This window comes from Phocoena phocoena, chromosome 9, assembly GCF_963924675.1.
Source record: "Phocoena phocoena chromosome 9, mPhoPho1.1, whole genome shotgun sequence".
Taxonomy (NCBI): Eukaryota; Metazoa; Chordata; class Mammalia; order Artiodactyla; family Phocoenidae; genus Phocoena; species Phocoena phocoena.
Genome location: NC_089227.1, coordinates 100,492,872 through 100,520,841, shown reverse-complemented (window position 1 = coordinate 100,520,841; position 27,970 = coordinate 100,492,872). Strand labels below are relative to the sequence as shown.

At 48.0% G+C, this 27,970-nt stretch overlaps 1 protein-coding gene across 10 annotated transcripts in view; it reads left to right on the top strand.

The window, feature by feature from the left end:
- The window catches only part of PRKAG2 (protein kinase AMP-activated non-catalytic subunit gamma 2), a 279,228-nt gene that overhangs the window by 235,885 nt on the left and 15,373 nt on the right, over nt 1–27,970 (top strand). For 5 of the 10 annotated variants that reach the window (XM_065884010.1, XM_065884006.1, XM_065884009.1 and 2 more), the window contains 5 exons: nt 1,124–1,227; nt 17,523–17,604; nt 18,619–18,677; nt 25,982–26,027; nt 27,757–27,811. In XM_065884010.1, coding sequence (XP_065740082.1) covers nt 1,124–1,227; nt 17,523–17,604; nt 18,619–18,677; nt 25,982–26,027; nt 27,757–27,811 — 346 coding nt within the window. Of the gene's footprint in view, nt 1–1,120; nt 1,228–17,522; nt 17,605–18,618; nt 18,678–25,981; nt 26,028–27,756; nt 27,812–27,970 lie in introns of all 10 variants that reach the window. The other 5 variants (XM_065884011.1, XM_065884008.1, XM_065884015.1 and 2 more) reach the window with 2 other exon arrangements.

Here is a 27,970-nt window from a genome sequence, read left to right as displayed (position 1 = left end):
CGCCTGTTTACCACAGTAGGAAGTAGAATAACAGGGGTCCTTTCCACAGTCAAGGAACTTGGTTAGCGTCACACTGTTTAACACTTAACCTTGCTAATTAGTATGTACAATATAGGAATTTTTTTCTTCTGGGATATTTCCCAGGTAATCTAAATCTTCCCCAAGTGAACAGACTGGTGGTGTGGGCTCAGCGGCATTGTCAAAGAGGTCTCTTGGAGATGTATTCCTTGAGTGAACCAGGAGATAGGAGTGAGGTCCTCCCGGGCAGTGGGCAGTGGGCCATTGTCCGGCTACAGGCACAGCTTTGGAGTCACAGTACCTTGTCATTCGTTTTGCCCACTGTCAATTAACTTCTACAGAAATTTAAATAATAAAGACTCCTTTATGTGCATTTGTTCACATCGTTGCTGTTTTCAGGGCTCCTTGTCTCCTTGTGTAGATCCTTATTTCCATTTCATGTTTATATAAATGATGCCTTCAGATTTTTTAAATTTCCAGTTATTCCTTGCTAGTATATAGAAATACAGTGGCATGTTTTTTTTGTTGTTGTTTTTTACTAACTGCATTCTCTGACCTCGCTAAACTCTTTTTTTAGATCTGGGAACTTTTTTATAGATTCTTTGGTGTTTTTTTCTATGTAGAAAATCATAGAGTCTGCCAATAAAGACAGTTTTGCTTTTTCCTTTTATATCCGTAGGCTTCATTTTTTTTTCTTGCCTTCTTGTACTAGTGAGGACAGCAGTGTTGAGCACCATGAGCTTCTCGCTCTTACAGGGAAAACACTTCTTATTTTCCATTAAGTCTGTCAGCAGTGGATTTTTCATGCATACTCTTTTTTTTTTTTAATTTTTTTATGCGGTACGCGGGCCTCTCACTGCCGTGGCCTCTCCCATTGCGGAGCACAGGCTCCGGACGCGCAGGCTCAGCGGCCACGGCTCACGGGCCCAGCCGCTCCGCGGCACACGGGACCCTCGCGGACCGGGGCACGAACCTGCGTCCCCGGCATCAGCAGGCGGACTCTCAACCACTGCGCCACCAGGGAAGCCCTGCATACTCTTAATCTGATAGAGGAAGTTCTTTATTGTTACTGATGTTTGCCTTTTTTTCCTTTCCTTTTTAGCAGAAGACTCAGAAAGCGGTGTTTACATGCGATTCATGAGGTCACACAAGTGTTACGACATCGTTCCAACCAGCTCCAAGCTTGTGGTCTTTGATACCACGTTACAAGTGAGTGTGCCCAGTTTCCCTGAATGTGGGGTGTATTATTTGGCGCCTGCTTTGTCGGGTAAGTTAAACCCAGCAGGACCCGCAGACAGGATCCAGTCCTTTCTGCGCGTCAGGTCCTGTGCTGAGGTTTTGTCTGACTTGTCAGTGGTCGTGGCAGCCTTCTGAGGAATGTGCTGTTTTACGGATAAGGAAGCTCATTATCTAGAGTCTGCTCACAGTCTAGCATTTTAAGAACTCAGCCCACAGAGCTGGTGAGTGACGGGGCCTGGAATGGGCGCTCGGGTCTGTGTGATGCGCGCCGGCCCCAAGCCCTTAACCGCTGGCTGCACCTCCTCCCTCGGCTCGTCCTGAAGGCCTTAGCTATTTAGTAGAACGGTGAAGTTGAAATAATACTGGTTAAAAAGAAAGCATCACTCAGGTGGGTAATCTCTTAAGAGAAAACTCTACTGATCTCTTTTCAGCAGAAAATTTGAACCTGATTATTTTGGTATGAAAATTATGCTTATTGTAACTCGTTTTATACCAATATGACTTACAATCAGACGTGAAAAGTCCCAAATAATACATTCAATGCGAAGACCAGATTACATCCGGTGTAATAAAATATGTGTGCATACACAGGTATACGTGTGTGCATTTGGTGTATAGATTTATACATAAATCTTTACCAAGCAGGATTGTTTTCACCTGGGTTCCCCCAAAGTAGATGCTGAGCCAGGAATTCATGGGCAGTGGGCGCTTTATTAGGGCGTCCTGCCAGGGGAGCCCCTGGGGGACTGGGGGAGAAGGGGAAGGGGCAAAGGCCAGGGAGGGCAGCCTCCGCTGATCCCTCGGGGACCCCAGCGGGTAAGGTGCCTGTGCGAGTTCACCCCGGCCTCTTTCAGCCTCGTCCAGGGCTGCCCTGGAGGATGTGTGCCCTGGCCCTGCCAGCTCGTCCCAGCGCTCGGGGCCCTCTCCCCAGGCCTCCCCCGCCTGCCCTGTTGGCGGCCCCAGCGGCCCGCCCTGTGGCTCTTCCTTGAGGCCGCCTGGGCTCTAGGAGCTGCTTTGCCCGCATCAGGCTCAGCCGTACAGGATTCTCAGGGATGTAGACGTGGCTTAGTTCTTAATTTTATTTTCCAATTTTTTTTTTTTTTTATAAACTGGCCTAAAATGCTATGACTTTGCTAAATTCACCTCGGACCAGGTAACCTTCAAGGTCCCTTCTACAACTCTGATTTCTTTGACACAAAGAGGACAGAGAGGCATCCAGGTGCAGTGTTACAGGAAATATTCTCTACCACGGTAACTACAGACTTCCAGTAGTAAAGTAATGAGAAATTCTGAATTCCCCAAATAAAGAAGTAGACCAGCCCGTCTCACCCTCGCTCCACCCTCCAAAGTCCTGACTGTCGCTTTCCACCAACAGAAAAGCACATGACAGCACGTACGCCCTGCACCTGCTTTCACTCCTGTTCAGCTTTTCCCGTGTTGTAAAATTAACTCTTTTCTGAATTTAGAATTTAGCCAGAGTGAGTAAGACATGAAAAATGTGATGCTTTATGGATCATCGGAGGTCACTAATCCAGTGACTCTCACTTCCCTAATTAATAGAAGCTGCATGTGCCTGTCTCCTGGAAGTCACGAATCCTTGAGGCTCTAAGCTTTAAAGGAGCTAAAATTGGTTACCATGGAAATGGGGGGGGGTTGGCACTGGTTACAGCAAAGTTAAAGATGTGTTTGAAAGGGCTGAGTCGACTGTTGTCTAGACACAGACAGCAGTGGTGGTCGTGGACATGTCTCGAGAACGAGGGAGGCGAGCAGGGGAGACACAGCCCGTCCCCGAGACCAGGTGACCGTCCTCTGGGCGGGGTCGTGGCCTAGACGGCTCCCTGTGTGCGCGTGTGATAGGATAGCATGGAGCCACCGAGGAGGGCGGAAAAAACGTTCGTGGAGAATGTGTTTGTTTTTTAAGATTTAATTTTTAATTTATTTTTGGCTGTGTTGGGTCTTCATTGCTGTGCACGGGCTTTCTCTAGTTGCCGCGAGCGGGGGCTGCTCTTCGTTGTGGTGCGCGGGCTTCTCATTGCGGTGGCTTCTCTTGCTGCAGAGCACGGGCTCTAGGCGCGTGGACTTCAGTAGTTGCGGCACGTGGGCTCAGTAGTTGCGGCATGTGGGCTCAGTAGTTGTGGCACACGGGCTCAGTAGTTGTGGCTCGCGGGCTCCAGAGCGCGGGCTCAGTAGTTGTGGCACACAGGCTTAGTTGCTCTGCGGCGTGTGGGATCTTCCTGGACCAGGGCTCGAACCCATGTCCCCTGCATTGGCAGGTGGATTCTTATCCACTGCGCCACCGGGGACGTCCCCTAATGTATTTATTTTTAAGTTAAAAAAAAGCAGGTTGCAGAGCAACACTTATGTTCTGACCAAGTTACCCTGAGGGCCCAGAGTGTCAGACACAGCTGGTCTGGGAACCAGAGTCAGCTGTTCACAGGTGAACTGAAAACGGGGTCGCAGACAATGGAGAAGAGAGGGAGAGAAGGGCCGCTCGCCCCAGGCGGCCGCGCCCTCAGCCTCCAGCTCGGCCTCTGCGAGGCCCGTGGGCCTCCCGCAGGTGGGGCTGTGACGCGCCCCAGGGTCCTGTCGCTGAGTCTCGCGTCGGTGTGAGAGATGGCGCCTTGGTCCTGGTGCCCCGGAACCCAGTGCACGTCCTAGAGTCGCGTCCCTCCCCCTTGGCCCGCCTGCTTCTCCCTCGGCGTCGGCGGTCGTCCGGAGCCCCGACTGCGGTGTGACTGAGGGAGGGGGTGATGCCCGACTCCCACCGGCTCCCTCACCCAGTGTCGCGGGGCGCCCGGTGCTCAGGCTGGACGGGGCAGACGCCGCCCGCTCGGCTTGCACGGTCACTCGGCATCTCAGCCGAGTTGTTCCTTCCCGACCAGGACCCCGTAGTAAGCCAGGAACTGTTTCTCAAGAGGAAAATAATTACCTGCAGACGAAGGCATCGCCTTTTGCTCTTTGTTTGTTTGTTCCAAAAACCCAGTGAGTCTCCTGCTGGTGCCTGATGGGGGCCTCATTCGGCGTCCCCAGCTCGGCCTCGCAGGGGGCCCCAGGCCCGGGTGGACGAGGGGCCTGCCCAGCTGCAGAGCTGTGTCTTGCTCTGGGCCCCTGTGAAGACTTACTCTGACCGTGTCAGAGCAGCGCTCAGACACGGTGTGTGCCGCTTGCGGAGACCTGCCAAGGGTGGCAGGGGTGCGGGCAGCAGCCTGAGTGGCATGGGGGTCTCTCCAACGCTCCAGGCTGTGGCCTCCCTCACCCTGACCCCAGCCACTGGCTGGCTGGCCGATGTCACACCGAGGCGTCTAAAGCATTGCCACTTCCTGCCCATCAGACCCGTCAGCACTGTGTCATCGATGTCACGGGACCGTGTGACGTGAGGCCTGTGGGGTGGTCAGCATCCCTGCAGACTGTGTGCAGTCAGAGAGCCAGAGGTGAGGGTGTGCCATGCAATGTCAAGGCAGACTGCTTCTCGGGGTCCTTGTACGTTGGCACAGAGAAAAAGCGTGCGCGGCCGACGGCTGCAGGGCCCTGCGATGCTGCATCTGGAGTTACAGGAATCCAGTCACTCTGGGAGATGCGGTCACAGCCAGATGGGCAGCTTCCCTGGGGTGTGACGGTCAGCCTCCCCGTCCGCGCACTTCCCCAGGGGTGGTCTGCTGCGCTTGGCTTGCCAACCTGGTAGCTTCAGGGGCGTCCTCCCTAGGCCTCCTCGGCACGGTATCTCTCGCCCCGTGGGTCCGAGAGCCAGTGTAGGGATCCCAATGACATACTCAGAACTGAGCGGGTAACCACAGTGTGGCCTGCAGCCCCGTGAGCTCCTTGGGCTTGACCTTGGCTGAGACTCCGTCTGTCACCTGACTGACTGTAAGCCCCCCCCTTTGACCAGTGGCCATGGTGGCATTTTGGGGTTCTAGGAATTGGCGTCCACTCAGAGCCAGCATCCGGTCACCCTGGAAAGTCTGCGTCTCCTTTTCCCCAGTGCTCAGTCATCCTAGGAAGTGGGACGGGAGGAACGGCACGTCCTGGGCGGGGCACTGTCCTCGGGGGACCCCGCGCCCCTGAGAGTGGGGCTCTGGGTCTGAGAGCGGCTCAGGTCTGGAAACGGTGAGAGGACAAGACTCCATGTTGATGACTCAGGTTGGGGTTTTGGCCCCTGGACTGAGAATTTTTCTTGTTACGTAGATCAGGAGCACTTTAGAGGGCCATGCATCTGTCTCACTCCTAGGGTTGCTGTAACTGGTTAGCCACGACCAAACCGTCTGCGAATCAGAACATTCTCACCCCTGGCCACGAGCCTGCCCTGCTCCCTCAGGACCTGCCACCACACTGGCATCAGTGAGGCCATCATGGTGCTGCCCCCTGCAGAGCGCAGCCAGCACGCAGCTTCTCAGGGGGTAGGGGTCCCCGCACGCAGACATTTCTCAAAAACCTGGGGAGGCTGTGACCTCGGGGCCCTTTGGGGGAAGGTAGCTGAGGGCTGGGTGTGCAGGCCGCATGTGCTGAAGTCTCCCTGAGCCTGTGGGTTCACTCTTCCTCGTTAGGCCTCCGAAGTTCTGGCATCTTGGCCTCCTCAAACATGCACTCGGCAATGCCCTGCATTTCAAGGCAGTCAACTCAGAAAGCTTCAGAGCCGTTCCCAGTGGCATGCACTAAACGTTAAATCCACATTTCTGGTAAATCCACCTGTGTCAATAAACCCTACCGTATCCAGCGTTCAATTCCCTCTCCTTGGTCTAATATTATTAGAAGCTATTCCCACACTTACTTCCCAGGTTTCTGCAGATATGAAATAGCGGAGCTTTATCGTTGTTTCCATGTGTGAGGCCCCCTCTCGGGGGCAGGCTGGAGTCTGTCCCCAGTCACAGGTCTCGGGGCCGCAGAGGCAGCTGTGGTTGTCTGGAGAATGGAGAACGAGCGACCCCGTGCAAGGCGTCTGCCCAGGAAAACTTGCTGCTGGGCTTCCAGGCAAAGAAAGGCAATTCTGACACCACGCAGCCAGCCGTTTCCACCACCAAGGGGGGCTCGGAGTCGCTCTGGCGTTCAGGAATCTCTGCGTCGTCCGAGTCCAGCCCTGTCGCCGTGCTGGGTTCCAGGGGTGCACTCCTTCCAAATCAGAGCCCCGGCTTTCACGTCAGAGACCGGGGAGACTGTGAGTTCGGGGTGGTGACTCTCCGAGTCCCGCAGCATTACATTTTGTGTTGGATTTGGGAAAGGTCAGCCTGGTAGCTACAAGAGAAGGGCGTTTTAGGGCTGCCATAGAGGCTGCCAGGTTCTCGGTGACCGAGAGTCCCCAGTCGGAGCTTGTCCTTTCCCTGGTATGTGAGCCCCATCCCCTGGCAGGACTCTGCCCACACCAGATCCCACGTTCCTGTCGCTGCAGTGACAGCTAGTGCAGCAGCGCCTGGCCCCTGCTCTCCTCTGGCGGCTGCGGAGTGGGGCGGGGACACCACGGTCACAGGTGATGCTTGTTCCCTCTCGATGCCGCTGCCTGCCCGGGATCGCTGGGGATCTGAGTCCCCGCTGACCCAGAGCTCAGCGCTGTGTTCAGGCCCAAAGACACGCGCCCGGTCCCAAACCCTCTGTCCCCAGAACCCTGCCTGGTGCGTGCGCTTCTGTATCGGTCGGGGTCCGGTCAGGACACAGAAGCCATAGCAGCCGTTGAACAGAAAACTAGCGTAAACCAGTGGTCATTGGACGTAAGTCAACTGGGTCACTGACAGGGTAAGTACTGACCTCTGAGGCAGCGTTCTCAGACCTGCAGCTTTAGCATCACTAGGAACTTCCGGGACACACAGACCGTCAGGCCACCTCAGACCCAGTAAACCGAAAGTCATGGTGAGGCCCAGTGGTCGTGTCTTCCCGAGTCCTTCCAGCGGTTCTGGTTCTAGCGCTCTGCGGCTCGAAAACCGCTGCCCTGGGGCATCAGGGAGGGAAGGAAGAGCCTGTGGCGCCTTCCGAGGGGCCGCCTCTGGCCGGGGCTGTGCCTCGGCGGCAGGCGGTGCGGGGAGAGCGTGCGGAGGCCGCTCAGGCGGGACTCAGCCGCTGCTGCTGCTGCTGCAGGAGGCAAGCAGGTGGAGCGGCCGGCAGGCGGGATGTGCGCCGGGCCGGGCCCTCTCCCCACAGTCCTGTGTCCTGACCTCCAGGCGCTGCGGAACGTGACCTTACCTGGACGTAGGGCCACTAAGAGGTAATTAGTCACGAAGGCGTCGGTCCTGTAGTCCACCGTGATTGGCGTCGTTATACAAAGGGGAGATGTGGACACAGAATCCTGCATACGGGGAGAGTACCGGTGACAACGAAGGCAGAAATCAGTGTGACGCGTGTGCAAGCCCAGGGGTGTCAGGGCGTGCCTGCACACCACCAGCGGCCAGGTGAGAAGCCTAGAACAGATCTTTCTGCACAGAAAAGGAACCAGGCCTGCTGACACCCTGATCTCAGACTTCCAGCCTCCGGGACTGTGAGACGATCCGTCCCTGTTGTTTGTGCCCCTAGTTCATGGTGCTCTGTTGTGGCCGCCCTCGCACACCGATACAGGTGGTCATCAGGTGAAGCAGCCCTTCTTCAGCCTAGCCCTCCAGTCCTCGCTGGCCTCCCTCCTGTCAGGCTGCAGTAGAGCCCATGGCAGACTTGAGATGTGGTCCACAGGGCCCCAGTGTCACGAAGCAGAGTCAGAAGGGAGGGTCTGGGGCTGAGAGACAGTAGTTTAGTAAATGGCGGAGTAGAGAACACATACCGTCCCTTCCGAGGAAGTCTGGCAGCACAGATAGTACTGATAGGTATGGTTTAGTGCCTTCAGGTTCTAAGTGGTAACTTCTCAGGAGGTATGGAAGGCTCCAAAGTAAATAGAACTGCCCAGTGGAATCCTCACTTCCAGGACTGGGGGGCGACGGGAGCACCGAGAATCATATGGGTCTTCCCTCACCATGGCAGTGTGAGGGAGTGTGTGTTTCTAGCAACATTCTGCTAACAACGTTTTTCATAAACTTTTTTAGATTTTGATAGAAGAGTTGTGAAGATAGTACAGATGGTTCCCATATACCCCACACCCAGTTCGCTCCATTTTTTGCCATCTGACGTTAGTATGGTCACATTTGTCACAGTTAACGAACCAGTACTGATACATAGTTATTGCCTGAAGTTCACAGTTTGTTTAGATTTCCCTGTGTCTTTTCCTGATGTCATTTTTCTGCTCGAGGATCCCATCCAGGTTACTGTTAACATTTAGTCGTCACGTCCCCTCAGGCTCCCCTTTGCTGTGACAGTTTCTCAGACTTCCTGGCTTTTGGGAACCTCGACAGTTTTGAGGAGCTGGCCAAGTGTGCTGTAGGATGCCCCCAAATGGAATTTGTCGGATGTTTTTTTCTCATGACCAGACTTGGATTATGGGCCTTGGAAGGAAGACCACAGAGGAAAAGTGCTCCTCACGTCATATCAGAACTGCTTACCGCTTATCGCTGTCGATCTTAACCTCAGTCACCTGGCTGCGGTGTGTCTATCAGGTTTCTTTACTGTAAAGTTCCTCTTTTCCGTACTGTCCTCTTAAGGAGAAGGTCACTCTGCACCGCCCACACGTAAGGAGTGGGGAGTTGAGGGCTACGCAGGTTGGTTGGAATTCTTCTGCAAAGGACGTGTGTTCCTTCCTTTCACTTGTTTATTCAGTCATTTGTGTCGGCATACGTTTATGGAGATAGATAGATAGCTTCCATTGGGTTACAATCCACTATTACTTTGTTTTATTGTTCAAATCATTCCCATTGATACGATTTTAATAGTGCCAATGAAAGAGAAAACAGGCAAGTGTCCAAATAAGTGGCTGTTTGCCAAACGCGGGTTTTTAGAAGCACATGTAGAAACTATAGAAAGACGAGCATATAAGTAAGTTGAAGAAGGGCATGACTAGGAGGGGGCTGCCCAGGGTCCTCTTAATCGGGGTTAGAATCGAGATCCACAAGCGGGAAGCAGGTGCTCGCCTGCTTTCGAAGCAAGAAGGATAAGGGTTCGCTCTGTTGCTCGAGATTCATGCTGCAGGTGCCGATAAAGAGGAAGGGAAACTCTTCAGCCCGTTTTGTGCTTTTTCCTTATCAAGGAAAATGATCTTCAAAACGGAAAGAGTACAGTGAATGGTGATTAGAAGAAGTTACAGCCCAGGATAGGTGTGGACGGTAGGAGGTGCCTGTTTGCTTTCTGATCCCTAGTTTAATCAGGATGCAGACTTCCAGGCTCTCAGTGGGAGTGGAAGAATGGTGGAGAACAGGTCTGAGGCCTGACGCCCGAGGTTCCAGGTGAGAGGAAAAAAAAGAGTCCTCAGAAAACGGTGGGAAATGTGGTGTCATTCCCAGGTAAGGTGTTTGAATGAATTATTCATAAAGTAATAAAAGTAGTAATCTCTGGAAACCTATCATGAACCGACCCCAGAAAGTCGGGGAGATGAACCCGATTTCCTTTGGGGACTGTTCGTAGATGTGGTGATACCGTGAAAGGCAAATGTGGGTTTCATCTTGACGGTTGACAGAGCCTCGTGCCCTGTCCTGATGGAGAAGATGCAGAAGTGTATCTCGGCAGCTCAGTGAACCGCTGGCCTATGGACCTTCGGGGAACGTCAGTGAAATCGCAGCCTGCCTGGAGCGAGGTTTCTTAGCTGTACTGGGTGCCTCTCGTGGGCCGGGCCACCTGCTACTGCAGCCAGCCCTGCAGGCGTGGTGGGCGGCACCTCCGCTTCCGCTTCCGTAACCAGCGGGGATGAGCAGGTGGGGAAACGCCCCTGCCTCGCACGCTCGGGGAGGACGCACCCGGTGCCGTCGAGCCCCTGCCAGGCCCCTGTCCTGCGGCCAGCTCCACCACCCTTCACACACTGACACTGGCTCCCCTGCTAGCCTGTGTCACTCCCGCCCCCGGGACCACGTTCTCAAATAAACCACGTGCGAGCCAGGCTCTGCTTTCTGGGTAAGACACTGCTGGGGCGCCTTAAGATCCTTCACTCTAAGCTCGGCAGCGTCTGGAACAATGACTTGAATACGGACTTTGTTGACCGCATCCTCTAATTAACAGATGACTTGAAACCAGGAGAGAGAGCGAATAATAACCCATATCCAGAAAGACTCCTCAGTAAGCTGAATTATTCCTAGGCCCAATTAGTAAGTAGCTGCCCCCCAGAGCAGTGGGAATTAGAGCACGTCGCAGGAGAGAATAAGGCTGGGGGCTCCGAACTGTCAACTGTGGCGCTCACACGGGGCTGGACCTGCTGATGCCGACAGCCAGCAGACTGTTAACCCAGAAGCACAGGCCGTGGTTTTAAGCGTCACACAGTTTAAAAGTGGTACGAGAAAAGCTTACCTGAAAAGAGCAGTCCCTGTTCCTTACGCCCTTGTCATACTCCCCAGAACCGACAGTTCAGCTGTTAAATCTGGCGTTCACTGCCGCGTGACCTTGATTCATTGTTTTAGACACGTTTTCCTCCCTAATTCGGTAGCTGGGTTCTTTGTTCCTTGTGTGGCTTCCTTCCTCCCCTCACACCCAGTGTCACTATCTCAGTACCGGGGTGCTTTCATTCATTTGACTGTGTCACTGGGCCCAGTGGTTTACGTGGTTACATTTCCTATTTGTACAGTTCAGCGTTGTTCCTGGAGCTTAGAATTCTTCCGTTTTTTATTTTCTTTGAACACCTGAGGCTTTTCCCACCGGCTCACTTCTCAGTAGGATTTCCTGTGCAGCCGGACTTGGCCCACACATTTCCAGCCCTACTTGGAGCCACGCCTGTGGCTCTGCGTCTTCTTGCCCGTCACCGTCACCTGAGACTTTCACTGGTTCATGGCGGGAATTGCCTCCACCCTCTCCTGATTTTTGAACACATGCTTTTCTGCTTTCGTGATTTACTCTCTCTGTTTTGGCGGAGCACTTTCTCCAGGAGCTTCCGGCCCTAGTGCACTAGGGCTGCATAACAAAACCCCGCAGGCTGGCAGGCTTCACAGGAATTTCTCCCCCAGCCCTGGAGGCTGAGAGTCCAAGACCAAGTGCCGGGTGGCGTCAGTTCCCGGCGAGGCCTCTCTTCCTGGCTTGCAGACAGCTGCCTGGAGCGCACGAGAGCTCTGGTCTTTCTCCTACGGACACTAATCCCAACCTTGTGGCCTCGTCGAACGCTATCCAGCTCCATCAGGGGGTGCAAACGCTGTCCGTACACGTCCCAGGAAAAGACGCATGAGAGTTAGCTACTTACACTCAATCTGCAGACTGTGTGTAGATTCCACAAGGTCGGTTGAGAATTTCGAAGGCGTCGTCCCATTGCTTTTAGCTGCCAGTGTCGCTGAAGAGACAGCTGTCGTGGTTTCTCTCTTCTTTAATCTCCATCTTTTTATGTGCGGTTTACCCCCTCGGAAGCTTTTGGGGTTTTCTCTCTATCTCTGGTGCTTCCACGCCGGGCGCCTGGTTGTGGTCTTTTCCACTTGTGAGCCAGGCACCCGATGGGCCTTTGGACCTGCCACACGTGTCACTCGGTCCGTGTTCATTGTGCTGTTCGTTCCGAGATTCTCTTCCTGCTGTTTCCTTTCTTCTGGAACTTCAGTCGGGAGATCTTGGGCCCCCTGAATTGATCCTTTAATATTCTTATCCTGTCTCCTTCTCTCGTTACTTTTCTGTTCTGCTTCTTAGAAGCTTCTTTGTTCTTAACCCGTCCAGTGAGACGCATTCAAAACTAGAAGTCATGCGGCCGCAACGTTCAGGGTTGTGTCGAGTGGCTCGTAACTAAGAGTGAGCACCGGCAGCTGGGGGGCGACCACAGGGGAGCTTCTGCCTGGGGGGTCTCACTGAAGAGTGTTGGGCCACCATCCTCTTCATTGGAAGCCCCCAAATGTTCACCTCTGTGTAGTTTATTTCTGAAGCAGTTTCTCCAGGAAAATAATCCTTTGATGGTGATGGCGGGTGGCTTTGGTCATGACCTGATTTGAAACAATCTTCCTGTTTGTTTTCAGCCCTGCCCCTGCCCAAGCATCCGGAGCCTCCAGTCTTGGGTCTTCCGGGTCGGGGGCATCAGTGGGCTCCTCTCCGCGCCCCTCCCCAAGAGGCTCCTCCTCTTGGTCAGCGTGAACCGTGCTCCACCTGCTTCTCGTCCTGGCATCTCCTCGCTCATTTTCCTTCTAGTTTATACTCCCTGTAGTTTGAGAATAACTTTTCAAGAGGAAGAGATGCCAGAAATGTTTCTCTGCCACTTTTAAACCTAAGGAGCCACGAGGGAAACTCCAGGAAGGAGATGCATGAGGTCCTGCGGGAGTAGAGGAGGGATTCGACTCGGCCGGGCGTGACGTGGGTAGGTTGTGTTGAGGACTTAGAAGTTACAGGCAAACTGGGCTTTAACAGGTGGAGCAGAAGGTAAGTCCATTTGAAGTGGAAGGAACATTGTGACACAGCCAAAAAAACGGAAGATAAGTTCACGGACTGAGGAGTCCGCTGGACGGTGGGGGTCAGGCTGGGGCTGCATCGCAGAGGGTCTTGGAGACCAAACCTGAGAAGCTGGGCCCATCCTTGCTCAGGGGAGACACTGTCAGGTGTTGTGAAATCCATTTGACGAGCTCTGATGTAAAAACTGTAGTGAACAGTTTTAAAGAGCTTTAGCTACGCATCAGCATTAATTTTAAAAGCCACACAATTAATTTAATTATTGAGAATCAGGGTAAAACTGTGTATGGAAAGCAGGGAAGCATTAGAGGAATCAGATTCCCATTTTTGGGGAACACAGATGTGCTACTTGGCATTTAGATTGCCAGAATCTCTTAGCGCAACTAAGGCCGGCTTACCCTTTTTAAAAATCATTTTTATAGGGCTTCCCTGGTGGCGCAGTGGTTGAGAGTCCACCTGCCGATCCAGGGGACACGGGTTCGTGCCCCGGTCCGGGAAGATCCCACATGCCGTGGAGCGGCTGGGCCCGTGAGCCATGGCCGCTGAGCCTGTGCGTCCGGAGCCTGTGCTCCGCAACGGGAGAGGCCGCAACAGTGAGAGGCCCGCGTACAGCAAAAAAAAAAAAAAATCATTTTTATATTAGGCTTTTATTTTCCTCTTTACTTAGCTGATTATCACATTTGGTTGTTTGAAAATCCTATTAAGGGCTTCCCTGGTGGTACAGTGGTTAGGAATCTGCCTGCCAATGCAGGGGACATGGGTTCGAGCCCTGGTCTGGGAAGGTCCCACATGCCGTGGAGCAACTAAGCCCGTGCGCCACAACTACTGAGCCTGCGCGCTAGAGCCCATGAGCCACAACTACTGAAGCCTTTGCACCTAGAGCCTGTGCTCCGCAACAAGAGAAGCCACCGCAGTGAAAAGCCCACGCACCGCAACGAAGAGTAGCCCCCGCTCGCCGCAACGAGAGAAAGCCCGCGTGCAGCAACAAAGACCCAACGCAGCCAAAAGTAAATAAATAAATTTAGAAAAAAGAAAATCCTATTAAAATATAAAATTTTTAATTGGTAACAGTTTGAGCAAATTGCGTTATCAGTTGAAAGAAATTTTCAGAGGCACTCAAGGCCCCTAGAGTTTTTCCCTTAGAAGTAGGCTGCGCCAGTCCTCCTTCAGCCTCTGTTGATGGTTCGTTGGTGACACGCTGTGCCTTCTGTAATTGAGGAGTTTCCCGAGCGTAGTTTTAAATTGCCCCTCGAACACTCCGTGCATGTGGTGCCAAGAAAGCCAAGTTTAGAAGGTTTCGTCACTGCAGAGGCTGCAGTGAAACCACAGCAGCAGGCAGGGCTGCTGATCTGGGGATGCTGAGATGTCCCCTGCTAAGGTACTGAGAGCACATCTTGTCCACTTTAGGGAGTCCTGTCGGGTCTCTGGAGGGTGGAATTGTGACTCCCTCCATGACGTGTGGACCTGTCAACAGTTTGTGTGGCTGAAATGAAACCTAACTCATTCTCTGCTTCTGGTCTGTCAGTAGAGGGTGGAAAATTAAAGCTCTTATTCTTTTTAGCTCTTCATAGCAAGTCTGGTGAGTCCACGCACTTGCGGGAGTTCCCTGGTGGCCTAGTGCTTAGGATTCAGCACTTCCACTGCCAAGCGCCCAGGTTCAGCCCCTGGTCGGGGAACTGAGATCCTGCGAGCCGTGCGGCGTGGCCAAGAAACGAAAAAAACAAAAACAAAAACAACACATGCCCTTGGTGAGGAAAGCGCTGTTAGCCCCATCTTGTAGCTGAGGACGTCGAGGCTCAGAGAGGGTTAAGGACCCGAGCTGACGAAAAGTCGGTCTGTCCAGTTGGTCCCGCAGCTTCGCCCACTGAAACCACTGGAGGCTTTTTTGCTTCACTCCAAGTATTTTCCTTAGCGTCTGGTTGTTTTATTAATACCTTCTTGTGCAGAAGTGAAGGCACTTCTCACCTTGAACTCTTCATGTCCCCTTTGCCGCTGGACGGCTGCTTCCCTGGGTTTTTCCCTCACGTGACATCAGCAGTGTATCCTCAGGATGACCTGAGGTCAGCACACATCACCACCCCACCCTCTGCGTCCCTGGCCTGTCCGTCTTGGGTACCTGAGAGAGTCAGTGCTGTGCGGGCATTTCCTTGTGTTTTGCGTGCAGAGGCCTTGAAACCCCTTTAGTAACTAACTTGGAGCATTTAGGGGCTGTTTAAGAGCTTGTAGGTAGCAGGTTAGAGAAGTTATCGTGGGGAAGCAGGATTTTCTCTGTTTCTGAAAGAACGGTCATTACACTGAGTGTTAAAGTTAGGCCCTGCTTCTGTTGGTGTTGCCATCGGTCTGATTGCTGCTCCTTTGGAAGTTAATGTCTCTTCTTCCCTCTGGCTGGTTTTCTCTTTGCTTTTGATTTTTAGCATCTTACCTACGATGTGCTAGGTGTGGTTTTCTTTGTATTTTTCCTGCCTGGGTTTTATCTGATGCTTTTGATAGATTCAGATTTTCTATTGAAAGTCGCCTATTTGAACATGATTTGGAAAATGCCTTTGGAAAAATTCCAGAATTTTGTAGCTCAGTTCATATCTTTCTTTTCTCTCAAGAATTGTAGTTCCCTGAATCCTGCCTGTGTGCTGCCCGCCAGCGCTTTCTAATGGGGATTTGTATGTTTTGTCCAACTCGTGCGGTTGTTTTCAGCTACTTCATCGTGGCCAGACCAGAACTTTCCGGAGTGGCTTTTCAACAGCTGTGGTCACTTAGGGTTACGTGAATGCTCCTGATGAATGACTTTAATACTGGCTTTCTCTGCTAAATCTGTTATTTTGGAGGAAACAGTAAGCAGTTTGTGGTTTTAAAAGTGCCCCCACTCCCTGCCTCCTCCAGCGAGTTAGAAAAACAAGCTAAGCAGATACGTAATGTGTTTCAGAATCCGTTCATCCATGACTTTCCCCCATATTCTTTTATAATATTTTCTAGGCCCACAGTCAAGGATTCCCAGAGCATCATCAAGGTAGAAACAGACCATTCACACCGGCACACCGTCCCCGAATGCCACTTAGTTACACAAACAGTGTGAATATTTTTGTGATTCTTGATACAAGCTGTGGTTCAGACACCATTTTACCAGTTTGTGGATGCCATTTAGCTACTGTCTGGCTCTCGTGCCCTTGGGTTGGCTCTGCTCACCTCCTCTTCCTAGTTTCCTGCCAGTTTGTTCAACAGATTGATGGAGTCCCTGCCGTACTCAGGACTCGGCTAAGACAAGTGTGGAAAATGACTAACGAGAATGCGCCTCACCCACCAGCCGTCCTTCTGCCCTGGTGCAGGTGAACCAGGCACCTACACAAGTCATTCTAAAGAGAGGCAAAAATGAGTCACAGTGAAGGCAGAAACAGGTGTCGAGTTATTACTGCTACTCTGACTTGAAGCTCTAGTTTCCTAAAATCCTCTCTTTTCACTATTAAGTTAACAAGGGGTTTCGGAGTATAGTGGGTGAGAACATAACCTTTTTCTTTCTTGGTAAAAAAAGATAACTGTACCACAGAATAAAAAAAAAGCTTAAGAGATACACTTCCACTGCCTCAACTCCATCATATAGAAGTTCAGTTTTTTTGCTTGTTTCTCTTTGATCTTTTCCGTGTAAATACATTTTATATAATTATAATGCATAATTTTACAGTCTGCATTTTCACTGCCATAGACCTTTTTTTTTACTTCAACATAATCTTCACAGTTATACTATTTGATGCTTTTTTCTCACTGGTATACCAACATTTAACAAGTTTTGTTGGAGGCAGATCTTTCTCCAGTTTTCAGTGTTAGAAATAATGCCACATAATTGAACCTCTCTGATTCAGGAATCCTACTCCTGAAATTTTTGTGTGAGTAAGTAATTTAACAGAGAAAAGGCTAGTACACAAACAGTGTGAATATTTTTGTGATTCTTGATACAAGCTGTGGCTCAAAAACTATTCTAACAATTCATGGAGCCACCAGTGGGTTGACAACTGCACTTGTGTCGGGCGCTATAACGAAAAAATACTGGCTTATTTAGCAGCTATAAATGGTACTTTAAATTTGCTTCAATTTTCATTTCTTTGATTATCAGTAAAATTGAACCATTTTCCATATGTTATTTGCCGTCTGTATTTAGAGGTCATTTTCAGCATTGAGCTTTTGGCTTTTAATAAATCATCACCTCTGCTGCCTGTCACGGTGTCCCGGAGGGTGTTTGTCCCGAGGGCTCAGGGAGACACTGTATGTGAACTACTCTGAACAGGGCCCGGCCCATAATAGGCACACAGTGAACGTCTGTCTCAAGAAGATATAAAAGTAGGAGTATATTACATCGTTCATTCCTTCTCTTTCTCAGCCTCAGGGAAATGAAGGGGGAATGCTTGTTGTTTTGTTATTGAACATATGAAAAACAAATTTTCATTTCAAGTACTTTGATAGAACTTCAGTATTTCTGAATGAACTAATAACCACATATAGGAAAGAGCAAACTCGGAAGTTTGGGGAATTCCCTGGAGGTCCAGTGGTTAGGAGTCGGCGCTTTCACTGCCGAGGGCCCGGGTTCAGTCCCCGGTTGGGGAAGTAAGAGCCCGCTGTGTGGCGTGGCCCGAAAAAAACAAACCTTTGAAGTTTAATTCTTCTGTGTGGTTTTAATTACATAAAGTCTCTCTGACTGCATTGTTTCAGTTTGAAAAAATAATCTCCAATCCCTGTATACCTTTCAATATAATACAAAAGCATATTGCTGATGTTAATAAATTCAGTTATTTTTAACTGGTAAGATTTGGTTGAGTGTTTCAGTGGAAGGTATTTTTCTCTCTGCATATATATAGACTAAAAATGCGTGTTGTCTCTCTCCTTGGTCTTAGGTTAAAAAGGCCTTCTTTGCCCTAGTAGCCAACGGTGTCCGAGCAGCGCCTCTGTGGGAGAGTAAAAGACAAAGTTTTGTAGGTAAGCGGCACAGGCTGGGGATCTGAAAGCCTGAGTTAGCTCAAGAAGTGTTTGTTTGGAGTGCGGCCTAGTAGACATGTTACCAATCGAAGGACAGCCTTGCTTTTACATCCTGTGCGGTGGGACTGCGAGTGAATTCAAAACACTTATGTACCCGTGTGGAGTTTCTTTGGGTTCAGCGCCGTTTTGGCTCTGAAGCCTCCTCGGTGCCCTTGCCGGTCCCCTGGTCCCAAGGCTGAGGCCTGACCCCTCCCTGTCGGTCCCTCCGCTTGCGGTCCTGCCGCGGGCCATCCCCGCTCCCTCCCTGGTGAGCACTTTTCTGACACAGCAGATGAATCGATGGAAACGTGATTGGTACCTTTGATAAAGCGTTGTTACGCTATTAAAAATACCACGTAACTCACAGTATCTAAGCTCCATAATTTTCTCATCTTATGAATCAATCACAGTGGACAGTGGGTGTCGTCCCTCTTAGGAGGCATCGCATCATTCTGAAATGGCACTCGGTGTCCGCCGCCCCTCGTGCTGCAGCTGCCTCAGGGGAGAGGTTCACGCCTTCATCTCTGTAGTCCTGGTGTCCGGCACACAGTGGGCCCTTCGTAAATGGCGCTGTTTTTAGGATTCTCAGAAAACAGTCCAAGTGCTACCGAAAGTGTCATGTTTCTAGAGCTTATGGGATACTTTATCTTATTTTAAAGTATCCTAAATTATTTACATGTAGCCGCAAGTCTTTTGTGATGTTTAATCAACATTCAGAAAGTTTTGTCTTGGTGAATTGCCAACTACTGTGATTAATTCCATTAATTACTATCAGGTTTAATTTCAGCTAAATTTGTATATCTTAGTGTGGTGTAGATAATTAACAGATTAACAGTTTTAAATAATATATTAAGCCGTGCTGGTAGTCTTTAAGGCTGTCTAGTAAATAAATACTCCAGGTTTGCTTATCATCTGAAATTTTTCTTTAATAATGTTTTCATAGTTTTACATTTAATATATAATTCTTTCTTCCAGGAATGCTAACAATTACAGATTTCATTAATATACTTCATAGATACTATAAGTCACCCATGGTAAGTGCCAGAAATCCTATGTCAAGTAAGTGGAGCTATATATTTCTCTGTACATATTTAGAGCTGTGTGTGTGTGTGTGTGTGTGTGTGTGTTTTAAGATTTTGTGTTTTTCTTTTTTGGTACCGGCTTGGTGGTGCCGGTGGTTGATTTTTCCAAGTATACATAACGTGCAGGAAACCTCAGTGTAAATCAGTCTGATATTTGGAGCTTAAGAAGGTAGTCTCAGGAAGTATAAAAGCCAATAGCCTCTTTATTCCGCTTTCAGGAGTCCTCAGGTTAGTGGGATTCTGTGTGCTTATTTATTGCCTGGATGGTCTCTACATTCCATTAAATTTCTGCTCTTTAACGGCATTATGGGCATGCCGTAGTGTTGAGATCTGCCTGGACCCGTGAACGAAGGAGGCCCCTCGTACCCTTCCAGACCAGGGGTGGCTGTGCCCAGTGAAGCCCACGGTGGAGATGAGAACAACACAGGCCTGACTCCCGGGCCTTATGCAGTTACCCCTGAAATTTTATAAAAGAAATACACAGACTGTGTGCTTCTAAAGTAAAAATTAAAATTGGAGAAATTCAGTTTTGACATTTTTCTGCCACTTAAGAAAAGACTGCTACTGGCTAATTTTAGTGGCAGATCCCTGGTTCCTGGTCCAACTGTTGTATAAGAGCATAGTTTGAAAACTACATATGGCCTTTATCTAACACTGATTTTTGTGATTCTACCAGCTTGTTTGGTGTTTGGTTTTGGTTTTTGTTGTTGTTTTTGAGTTGGTTTTGTTTTGTTTTTTTTGTTTTTTTTGGCAAGGTTGGGGAAGGACAGAATTGTATACTTTCTTTATCTAGTACTGTTTTGGGTATCTAATAGGTAAAAGGCAATCCAGTTAATACTGTTTTTACATGTAATGGTCAGTATTGCCCAATAATTAAATTCCTACACAAAGTGGAAAAATAAGCTTCTGCTTAAGACATACTCTTAGAAGGAAGTTTTACCAAAGACTTCATAAGTATTCCATATTTATTTCACATGACATACCTGATTTCTTTTTTTTTTTTTTTCTGCGGTACGCGGGCCTCTCACTGTTGTGGCCTCTCCCGTTGCGGAGCACAGGCTCTGGACACGCAGGCTCAGCGGCCATGGCTCACGGGCCCAGCCGCTCCGCGGCATGTGGGATCTTCCTGGACCAGGGCACGAACCCGTGTCCCCTGCATCGGCAGGCGGACTCTCAACCACTGCGCCACCAGGGAAGCCCCATACCTGATTTCTTAAATACTGCCAAATGCAGCTGAATATTGGTTTTCCTTATAATGGTCATATCTCTGCTTTTGGGCTGGCAGAATCAGCAGAAATATGATTAATAAGTGGCTACATTTGAATAAAATGCAGCTAAACCCCGTATAATAGATCTCAGCAGTAGTTAATTAAATCAGAATTTCTAAAGAGCAGTTATATCTAAATATATAGTCCAAAGTTTTTCTTAATACTTGAGGATACATTTTGTTTCCTCCATATTATACCTCATTTTCTAATTATAAACAGAAAAGTGCTATTGTGAAAGCTATGGCTTATTTCATTTTAAATACTTTATCACTACTATATAAAAACACAATTGATTTTTATATATTAACCTTTCATCTTGTAAGATTCACTTATTCTAGTAGTCTTTTTGTACATTTGTTAGGATTTTTCTGTGTACGTAATGATGTTATCTGCAGATACAGTCAGTTGTACCCACCCCATTTATTGAAAAGACTTTCTTTTTGTCATAGAATTGTTTTACTGCCTTAAATGTGGGTCTGTTGCTGGGCTCTGTTATGTCCTATTGTTCTACTTGTCTGTCTCTATGCCAATACAATAGTCTCTTGATAACTATTAATAAAAAAAAAATGCCTGCTGATGTTATTGGGAGGCAGTCCGTAGAGCAGTTTGGGAAGGAGTTGGCATCTTAACAATACCGAGTTTTGCAATCTGTGGACACGTGATATTTCCTTTTCTTGCTTTATTTCATTGGCTAAGACCTCCAGTAGAACGTTGACATCAAGAAAGCGGACCTCCTTCCCTTGTGTCCCATCTTAGAGGGAAAGCATTCAGTATTTCACTGTTACTTATAGTGTTAGCGGTAGTTTTTTCATAGATGCCCTTTATCATGTTGAGGACGTTTGTTCTTTTCCAGGTTGGCCAAGAGTGTTTCTCGTGAATGCATGTTGAATTGTGTCACATGCTTTGTCTGTAGCTATTGAGATTATCTCATTCTTTTTCTCCATTCTCTTAGATACTGTTTCTTCAAGTATTTTTCTGTCCCCTCCCCCACTTTCTAGGATTCTAGTTACTCAACTGAGACTGTTGTTTTGTAGGGGTTTTCCCAGTATTGTTTCCTCTCGGTGCTTCATTTCAGATATATTTTATTTCTGTGTCTTCATTTCCACTGTTATTTTCTCCACAATACCTTACCTACTATATTTTTCCTTTCAGATAGTGTATTTTCTGTCCTAGAAGTTCCATTTGGTTCTGCTTTATATTTTCCATTTCTCTCCTTACTGTGTTCATGTTTTCCTTTAAATCCTTGAACATGTTATATATCAGTTGTTACCTATCTGAGATATGTGTGTGTGTGTGTGTGTGTGTGTGTGTGTATCAGATGCTCTTTCCTTCACCTCTATTCTGGGTCTGATTCTAAAGGATGGTTTTTCTCCTGTTATGGGTTACATTTTCCTGCTTCTTGCAAATGCAATAATTTCTAGTGGATGCTGGACATTGTTAATGTTATGTGGTTGAATATCTGTACTGTCTTCCTTTCAAGAGTTGGAGTTTGTTTGGGCGGGCAGTCAAATTACTTGCAGGTCCTTTTTTAAAAACAGCTTTTATTGAGATACAGTTCACATATCCTATATTTCACCCATTTAGTGTATACAATTCAGTGGCTTTTAGTATATTCAGAGTTGTGCAGCCATCACTACAGTCAATTTCGGAACATTCTCATTACCCGAAAAAGAAACTTCACACCTTTAGCTGTGACACGCCACCAGTCCACCATCACTGCCAGCCCTAGGCAACCACTAATCTACTTTGTCTCTGTAGATTTGCCTGTACTGGACAACTCATGTAAATGGAATCACACGGTATGTGGTCCTCCGTGACTGGCTTCTTTCACGGAACATAGTGTTTTCAGGGCTCCTCCATGTTGTAGCATATATCGGTACTTCATTTCTTTTTATTGCCAAATAATATTCCATTGTATGGCCATACCGCATTTTACTTATTGATCAGTTGATGGACACGGAATGGTTTCCACTGTTGGGCTGTTGTGAATGATGCTGCTGTGAACAGTCACGTATGTCCAGGAGCTTATGCGGGTATATGTTTTCATTTCTCTTGGGTGTAGACCTGGAGTAGCATTTATGGGTCACATTGTAATCTGTGTGTAACTGTTTGAGGAACTGCCGGACTTGTCCACAGCAGCTGCATCATCTTACATTCCCGCCAGCAGTGTGTCAGGGTGCCAGTTTCTCCACGTCCTCGCTGACCCTTGTCACTGTCTCTCTTTTTGACGATAGCCATTCTAGTGGATGTGAATTGGTAGCTCACTGTTATTTCGGTTTGCGTGTCCCTGATGGCTCATGCTGTTGAGTACCTTTTCACGTGCTTATTTCGAGGCTGTTTTGAAGCTCTGTTGGGGTGTTAAGTGTTACTCTGGCTGGTTCAGTTCTACTAGTACTTCTGGGATCTCCATGGATTTCCCTGGTTGTTCAGCAAGGACTTTTCACTCTGCCTGGTGAGAAGGCAGATGCCTTCTCACCCCGTGCATGCCCGGCTTGGTGTTCAGTCGGGGCCTCCAGGCAGTGTCTGCGCAGCCTTCTTTGCTCTTTCTGGACAGCTCCACCTTGTTTGGTAGTCTGTCCTTCAGGTTCCATCCGGCTCAGTCGGCCCAGACTTTGATTTCTACCTCCTCAGCTCACTGAGACCTGCTCCACTTGGGGTCAGCTGCCTGCACCACAGTCCACAAAGTGCCTCTCAAGAGGGACGTGGCGGTCACAGGGCTCAGCCTGCTTCCCTTCTCTCGGGGACGACGGCCCTGCCTCGCGTGTCGTCTGATGTCTGAAAACGGTTCCACGTATTTTTTCCCATTTTCTAGTTGTTTTCAGCGGGAGGCTCAGTGGTCCCATCTCCTCCGTCAGGGCTGATAGAGCCCTGTTGATACTTGAACCACACCCTTTTCACTGTTTCGTTGTTGTCGTTGTGTGGCTGCTGACTGGTTTCAGTATCATTTTTAACTTACCACAGTCTATTGAGAGTTAGTGTCGGAATTATATGGAAAATATAGTTCCATTTAATCCACCCCTATCGTTTTTGTTTTAAACAAAATGAAGGGTAAAAGGGAAGAGATTAGCTTTTTATATTTACCCACATAGGTACCATTTCTTGTTCTTCTCTGTGGATCTACAGAGTCACCATCTGCTGTCATTTCATCTGGAGAACTCCCACCAGCATTTTTGTGTGGTCCACATTGGTGATGAATTATCACAGTTTCTGTTTGTCTGACAATGTCATTATTTCATCTTGATTTTTTTTTTTATCTTGATTTTTGAAGGAGAGTTTTGCTGTTTTATAGAGATTGAGTTAGCTGTTGTTTGGTTTTTGGGGTTTTTTTCTTTAACACTTTATGGATGTAATTTCATTGTCTTCTGGCCTCCCAGAGCTTCTGATAAGAAGTCGGAAGAAATCCCCATCCTCGTCTCCTCTGTGTAAGGCACCATTTCTTTCTGGCTCAGGGCTTTCTCTCTTTTTTTTTTTTTTTTGTGGTACGCGGGCCTCTCACTGTTGTAGCCTCTCCCGTTGCGGAGCACAGGCTCCGGACGCGCAGGCTCAGCGGCCATGGCTCACGGGCCCAGCCGCTCTGCAGCACGTGGGATCTTCCCAGACCGGGGCACGAACCCGTGTCCCCTGCATCGGCAGGCGGACTCTCAACCACTGCACCACCAGGGAAGCCCTACCTTTTTTTTTAATTATTAAATTCTGTGCTTGAGCGGTGGTTGCTTCTTCCCTGCCACCTACAAGAGCCTGCCGTGGTGGCACTTCTTGTTTCTCCTCTCGTGCCCTGCCCACTCAGTTCTCTCTTTTCTTCCTCCTGACCCTTCTGCTCGTCTCCCTGCAGCTTCTCTTCTTTGGAAATCTGAGTCCACTTCCTCCACGTGCACGTTCTCCCTCAGGTCCTTGGTCCTTGCAGTTGAAATTCAGGTCTTTCAGAATCCTCCTGGAGAACCGCCTCAGGGATGGAGAGCCCTGTGCCATCTTCCTGGAGCAGAATTAGTCACTATTTCAGCGCCCCCATTAACTACCCACACAGCACTTTTCATACTGTATTCTGATTAGTTGCAGGGCAGTGTTTCTCAGCTGGGAGTGATGTTGCCTCCCAGGGGACATTTGACAACATCTAGAGACATTTTTTATCATAGCTGGGGGAAGGGTGGGGCAGTTCTACTGGCGTCTAGTGGGCAGAGGCCAGGGATGCTACTAAATGTCCTACAGTGCACAGGACGGCCCTACAACAGAAGCATCCAGCCTAAAATGTCAGTAGTGCCAAGGTCGAGAAAGGCTGTCATAGGGGTGTCTGAGGTTCTTTCTTGTTAGGTAGTTCTTTGAGGTGGAGACTGTATCTTCCTCATGTCTGTACCTTACACACACACACACCCCCTCCCACCCTGCCAGCGCCGAACACCCCCAGTTCCTATGGGACCCCCGTGTTAGCTGAGTCATGGCCATGCTGGTGACCGTAGCTAAAGCTCCGAGGGGGGTGTGCAGGCAGAGCACGGGCATCACCTCAGAACCGCCTAAGTGAGACGTAGACCAGGATTGTTCTGCTTTCAACTGTGAAAACCAGAGCCTCATCTTCCTCAGTTAGGCTTTTTCTCTGTCGTGGATGTTGTTCAGTCACCTGGCATCAAAATGGGGGGGGGGGGGCGCAGGTTCTTACTTAGTCATTCGTCTCTATTCCCCTGTTTTATTATTCTCTAAACCTTTTGGTTCTTCCTTTCAGTTGCCCCTACACTCCCACAGTCACCATTCGAGACCTAACTGTCCTGACACTCGGTTTTGCATCTGGCTCTGGTGCTGTCACGTCGTCCCACAGCTTAAACCCATCAGCGCTGGCCTGGCTTTCTCTCCCAGACACGGAGCCCACCTCGGGTCATTAGTCCCCAGACTCCTTGCTCCTGTCCCCCAGCACCGTCTCCTTTCTGTGTTTCGGGAACGTGAGGAAGTCCTTTTCCTCTCCAGGCCCTTACGAGTTTATCTTCTTTTATGTAAAGTCCATACATCATGCAGAGCCTGGCTGAAATCTACCTCCTGAAGTTTTCCTTGCCTGACCTCTGACCTCTGCTCATCCCTACTCTCCCTGCATCCCTGCACTAAATAAGCCTTTTAGCGTGTGCTCTGATATGTACGCCTTCTTGTTGGTGGTTTCTTGCCAGTTGTTGGTGGCATTTCAGTATAGGACTGTCTTAATGTTGCCAAGTGGATTTTAAGCTTCAAGAAGCTTCAAGAAGAGGCTAGGTTTTCCTACTGCAGGGCCCCCAGGAGTCCCAGCGCAACACTGCAGGAGGCAGAGTGACTTTCTTAAGCTGAGCTGCAGTGGAGGCTGCAGCAGGTGGGGAGGCCCTCCGCCTCAGGCTCACAGAACACGTGGTCCTCACAAGCTATATGTGGAGGGTCTTCTCTCCAGCTGTTTAGGAAGGGAAACAGATTCAGAGACCTTAAGTACTTTGACCAAAAGCGGCAGCCAAGATGCAGTGATGTGAGTGCTTGACAACTCCAGGTGACTAAGTGCTGTACCCACTGCCCAGCCTCCAGGCTCTCCAGACTCAAAGCCCTCTCTACCTTTGTGAAGACGCCCATGTGGTCCAGGCATAACCTGATCCAGCAACTTAATTAGCACATGATTTAACCAACTGCCCTTTTAAAATCAGACATGCTAAAAATCTTATGTATCCTCAGAAAGAAGGAATGTGTGTATATGTGCGTGTGTGTGTGTGTGGGGGGGGGTGTTCTAAAATTTAAGTGTATCAGAAATTTTCAAATTAAATTAATGAAAATATTGTTGGTTTATGTTTTAAATTTATAAAGCATTTGTCTTCAAAGAAAGGTAGAGCACTTTTTGTCTCTCATTTATATTTCTAATATTTCTGAATTATCTTGATTGTTTCCATCTGCTGAATTATGGGACTCAGCAGTAGTTATGAAATAGTAATTTCTTTTTTTTCCCTTATGTTGTGTGTGTTAACATTTGTAAATAAGAGTTTTTCTTATTTCTAGGTACAGATTTATGAATTAGAGGAACATAAGATTGAAACATGGAGGGGTAAGCACTGTTGAGTGTTAAAAACCTTTGAATATGAGGAAAAAGATGTTCTACATATGTATAAAATATCTTAATTTCACAGGTCCTCTGCTTAGTAACTGACTACATTAAGACATTTCTTTCTATATTAATTTTGATAGTATGCCATATACTACTCTAAATATTACCCATTCTGTTTAGTACACATGTATAGAGAACCTATAACAAGTCTTTAGACTAAGGCTGGGATACAGATGGGATATAGTAACTAGTGCCCGAGTCTCTGGCCCCCAGTGGAGCCACCATTCACCTCTAAGTATTACCTTCCAAATCTTTGCCTTTGTATGGAAAATGCACCAAAGGAATGCCTGAAATTAACAAAAGCAAGGATCTGTTCCTATTTAAATTCAATCATTATTTCTTTACATTATGATTATTTCTTTACAAATTATGGAGACAAGTAGAACAAGTGAAACTTAAACTAGATGATTTGGATAAAATCACACGAAAATAACTTCAAGATTGCTTGCTTTCGTTTGCAGCACTGAAATTCACCCTTTATAATCACAATACCCTTTTCTGAAATGGAGCCATTTTTTAAATTGTAATTTCATGATTGTGAAATTGTTCAGTCTCAATGAGACCCGTCCTGCTGGGTTGGTACAGAGCAGAGGGGGCAAAGGACCAGTCAGTAAGGATATCCTCGACGGGAGCCTGTGATGGGGATCCCTGAGGAAGAAGCCTCTGGGGGGTGTTCGGGGAGAAGCCTGCATTAGAAACTGAGGGGCCAACTCAACTCAAGGAAGTTTTTCATCTAAACCTGAGGTTTAGCTTTGTGCTCCCGTTATCTGCTTGGTGTGACAAGCACCCCTGTGACTGGCTGCGAGATCTGAACATCCGTTAGGATGCTCTAAAGAGAACTGGGCCTCCTTTAATCCCATATGATTTAGAGGTTTCATTGAACGACGTATTTGATTGATGATAGCTTTATCAAGTCAGACCAAACAAAGTAAGTCAACATGGGATCCACATTTTAGCACTGCCTATTATGCAGTGAATATATATTTTTTAACACCAAGACAGATACTTTGTAATAAATTCTATTGTATAAGTAATGTCAGACCAAGGTTTAAGTGTATTTACATTTTGATATTACATGGTATTTGGTAGTAATACTAATAATAATGTCGAGATTTTCTTGAATGCCTTCTGTGTAGAAACCTCAGTAAAGCAAATTACAGTTTATCTTTACCAAGACAATGTCTGCATACTAGAAGGATCCCCAGATACAGTAAATCAAGCTTTGGTGTGGAAAATAAAACTTAAGAACATTTAAAGAACAAAGTTTGTTGTAACTTTTACCTTTTAACTTGTGAAAATTAGTTTTAAAGGATTTCATAGTCTTCCTTTGTTGAGGGTGATAGTGACTTGGTAACATTCTAGTGACCTCTGCTGGTATTGCTCTTTTATCAGATTTCTTGACTTTTCTTCTGATTCTTACAACATCTATTGTAATACTGGTTTTAAATACTTAACTTTTCCACAAAGGCAAAATCCTGAAACAGTTTGGAAGTTGTTTAATAATAGCCACAACTATAAGTAACACAATAGTGTTCAGTAAATTAATTCGATTTGGGTTTTGGGTTTTTTATCCTTTTATTACTTGTAAATTGAAGGGTATTTTAATTTATGTAATAATTACAAACAGCAAATATGTTACTAATTACATATTTTCTTTCTATAAATACAGAGCTTTATTTACAAGAAACATTTAAGCCTTTAGTGAATATATCTCCAGACGCAAGGTAAACTTGTCAAGTTTTTCCCCTTTGAAAACATTCCATTCATTCAGATTCATCTGTTTTGTTACCATGGGTGATAGATTTTTTTTTGTAATCTAGATAGGAGCCAGCCTCCTTACTATTAAATTCAGTAAACTTAGAGACAGTAGAAATCACAGCCAT